This window comes from Penaeus vannamei, chromosome 5 (genome assembly GCF_042767895.1).
Source record: "Penaeus vannamei isolate JL-2024 chromosome 5, ASM4276789v1, whole genome shotgun sequence".
In the NCBI taxonomy this organism is placed as follows: Eukaryota; Metazoa; Arthropoda; class Malacostraca; order Decapoda; family Penaeidae; genus Penaeus; species Penaeus vannamei.
Genome location: NC_091553.1, coordinates 47257687 through 47260186, shown reverse-complemented (window position 1 = coordinate 47260186; position 2500 = coordinate 47257687). Strand labels below are relative to the sequence as shown.

Genomic DNA, 2500 nt, shown 5'->3' with positions numbered 1-2500 from the left:
AATATGTCTCTCTCACACAGACACAAAAAAACACCCACGCAAATAACCAACCCAACCACTCTCACTCTCTCTCTCTCTCACCTACCCACCCACCCACTCGCCCACTCTGTGCCACACACGCACACTCACCAACCCACTTTCTCTCTCACACACAAACACACCCACATGCACACCCCTGCCCATCTACCTACTCCCACACACACAGAAACACACACCAACCCACCCATCCACTCACACATCCAAACTCACACACACTCACTTTCTCTCTCTATCTCTCACTCTCACTCTCTTTGTCCCTCTCTGTCTATCTATCTATCCCTCCCTCTCTCTCTTTCTATCTATCTATCTATATATCTATCTATATCCCTCCCTCCCTCCCTCTCTCTCTCACTCTCTCTATCTATCTATCTATCAATCTATCTCCCTCCCTTCCTCTCTCTTTCTTTCTTTTTCTCTCTATCTATCTATATTTATCTCTATCCCCCCACTCTCTCTCTCCCTCTCCCTCCCTCCCTCTCCCTCTCCCTCCCTATCCCTCCCTCCCTCTCCTACCTCCCTCCCTCCCTCCCTATCCCTCTCCCTCCTTCTCCCTCCCTCCCTCCCTCTCCCTCCTTCTCCCTCCCCTTCCCTTATTCTCCCTCCCTCTCCTACCTCCTTCCCTCTCCTTCCCTCCCTCTCCCTCCCTCCCTCTCCTACCTCCGAGGCCTGGGTCTGATCGTGACTTCGTTGGAGAAGACGCGGATCTCCCCGACGACGAAGCCAAAGGGCGCCGACGGGGGGATGAAGACGTTGTCCAAGATGAACTTCCTGTCGTCGGTGATCCCGCGGGGCAAGGAGGCTGCGAGGGCTGCCAGGGACGCCGTCAGGAAGATGCACTGACGGAGAGAGGGAGAGGAGGTTGTGGGAGGGGATGCTGTTGATTCGGGTGTTGGTTTGTTTGTTTTTGGTTGTGAGGGAGGGGTGTGTAAGTGTCTCTTCTGTGTGAGGAGAGTATGTATACACACACACGCACACAAACACACACACATACACACAAACACACACACACACGCACACGCACACACACAAACAGACACATACATATATATATATATATATGCGTGTGTGTGTGTGTGTGTCAATGAAGACTGACAACGTTTCTTCGTTGAGTTCAAAAAGGGCACATGCGCTTTTTCTGTCTCTTCATTTATATCTGTTTCGTGTTTTTATCACTCTATTTCTCTATCGTTCTCTCTTTTCCAACTTTACACAGGTATACAGAAATGGAGACTTGATATATTGGTGTTTATATTCAATCAGAATCTTACAATTTTTATTTGAAGGCTGTCTATCGCTTTCTCTCTCATTTTCTCTATTTCTATGCCTCTCTCTCTCTCTCTCTCTCTCTCTCTCTCTCTCTCTCTCTCTCTCTCTCTCTCTCTCTCTCTCTCTCTCTCTCTCTTTCTCTCTCTCTCTCTCCCATCTCTTCCTCCTTCTTTCTCCCCTTCTCCAACCCCTCTCATTCACCTTTTCTCTTTTCCTCATTTCCTCCACTAGCACTCTCTCCCTCCTTCTCTGTCTCTCTCCCCCTCCTTCTCTCCCTCTTCCTCACTTCATCCTACCTCCTCTCTCCTTTCTCTGCCTCTGTCTCTCTCCCTATCCCTCACTCTCTCTTCCTCCCCCTCCCTCTTTCATCCTCTCCCTCCCCCTCTCTCCCTCTCATTCTCCCTCCTTTTCTATATCCCCCTCTCTCCTTTCTCTGTCTTTTTCTCCCTCTCCCTCCTTTTCTCCTTCTCTCCATCACTCCTCATTCGTCCTGTTTTTATGCGTAGCAGACCACTCGGCCTATTGCTTCGGCTATTGCTAGTTTCTCTCGCTTAGTTCAAGGTTTGAATAATCTTAAAATCAGCACGGAATTTGCACGTAAACGCAGAAGCCAATTGCAAAGTGGCTTTCCATATATTGCATAGGGAAAATGTGCAACTATTAGTGTTGTTGTAGGTTGGTGAGAGGGGAAGGGGTGGGGGAGGGATGGAGGTGTGTGTGTGTGTGTGTATTTTTATATAGAAAATAAGGAATATGGAATAGTTAAAAATTTACTGCTACTATTTAGCGATTTTTTTTCTGTCCTTCACAAGTATCTCTCCTTATTTAGGAAGTAACATCACTCTCTCCTAAGACATGTTTTTTTCTTTTTTTAATGGGGGGGGGATTGTTGTTGCTACAGCTCGAGTGAAAACAAGAGTCCTCAATTTATGTGTGTGAGATTCGTGTTAATTACGCTATTTTTTTGTCTCTGTTATTCGCACATCTTTTGTCTCTGTTATTCGCACATCTTTTGGCTCTGTTATTCGCACATCTTTTGGCTCTGTTGCTCGAACATTTTTTTGTTTTGTTTTGTTTCTGTTATTCGATTTCTTTTGTCTTTGTTATTCGCACATATTTTGGCTCTGTTATTCGAAAAAAATGTTTCTGTTATTCGATTTTTTTTGTCTTTGTTATTCTTTCAATATGTATGTAT

General features: G+C 45.9%; 1 protein-coding gene across 1 annotated transcript in view; it reads right to left on the bottom strand.

Moving 5' to 3' along the window:
• The window catches only part of LOC138861819 (fibrous sheath CABYR-binding protein-like), a 54299-nt gene that overhangs the window by 2295 nt on the left and 49504 nt on the right, over nt 1–2500 (bottom strand). The window contains exon 4 of the mRNA XM_070121668.1: nt 697–875. Coding sequence (XP_069977769.1) covers nt 697–875 — 179 coding nt within the window. The remainder of the gene's footprint in view (nt 1–696; nt 876–2500) is intronic.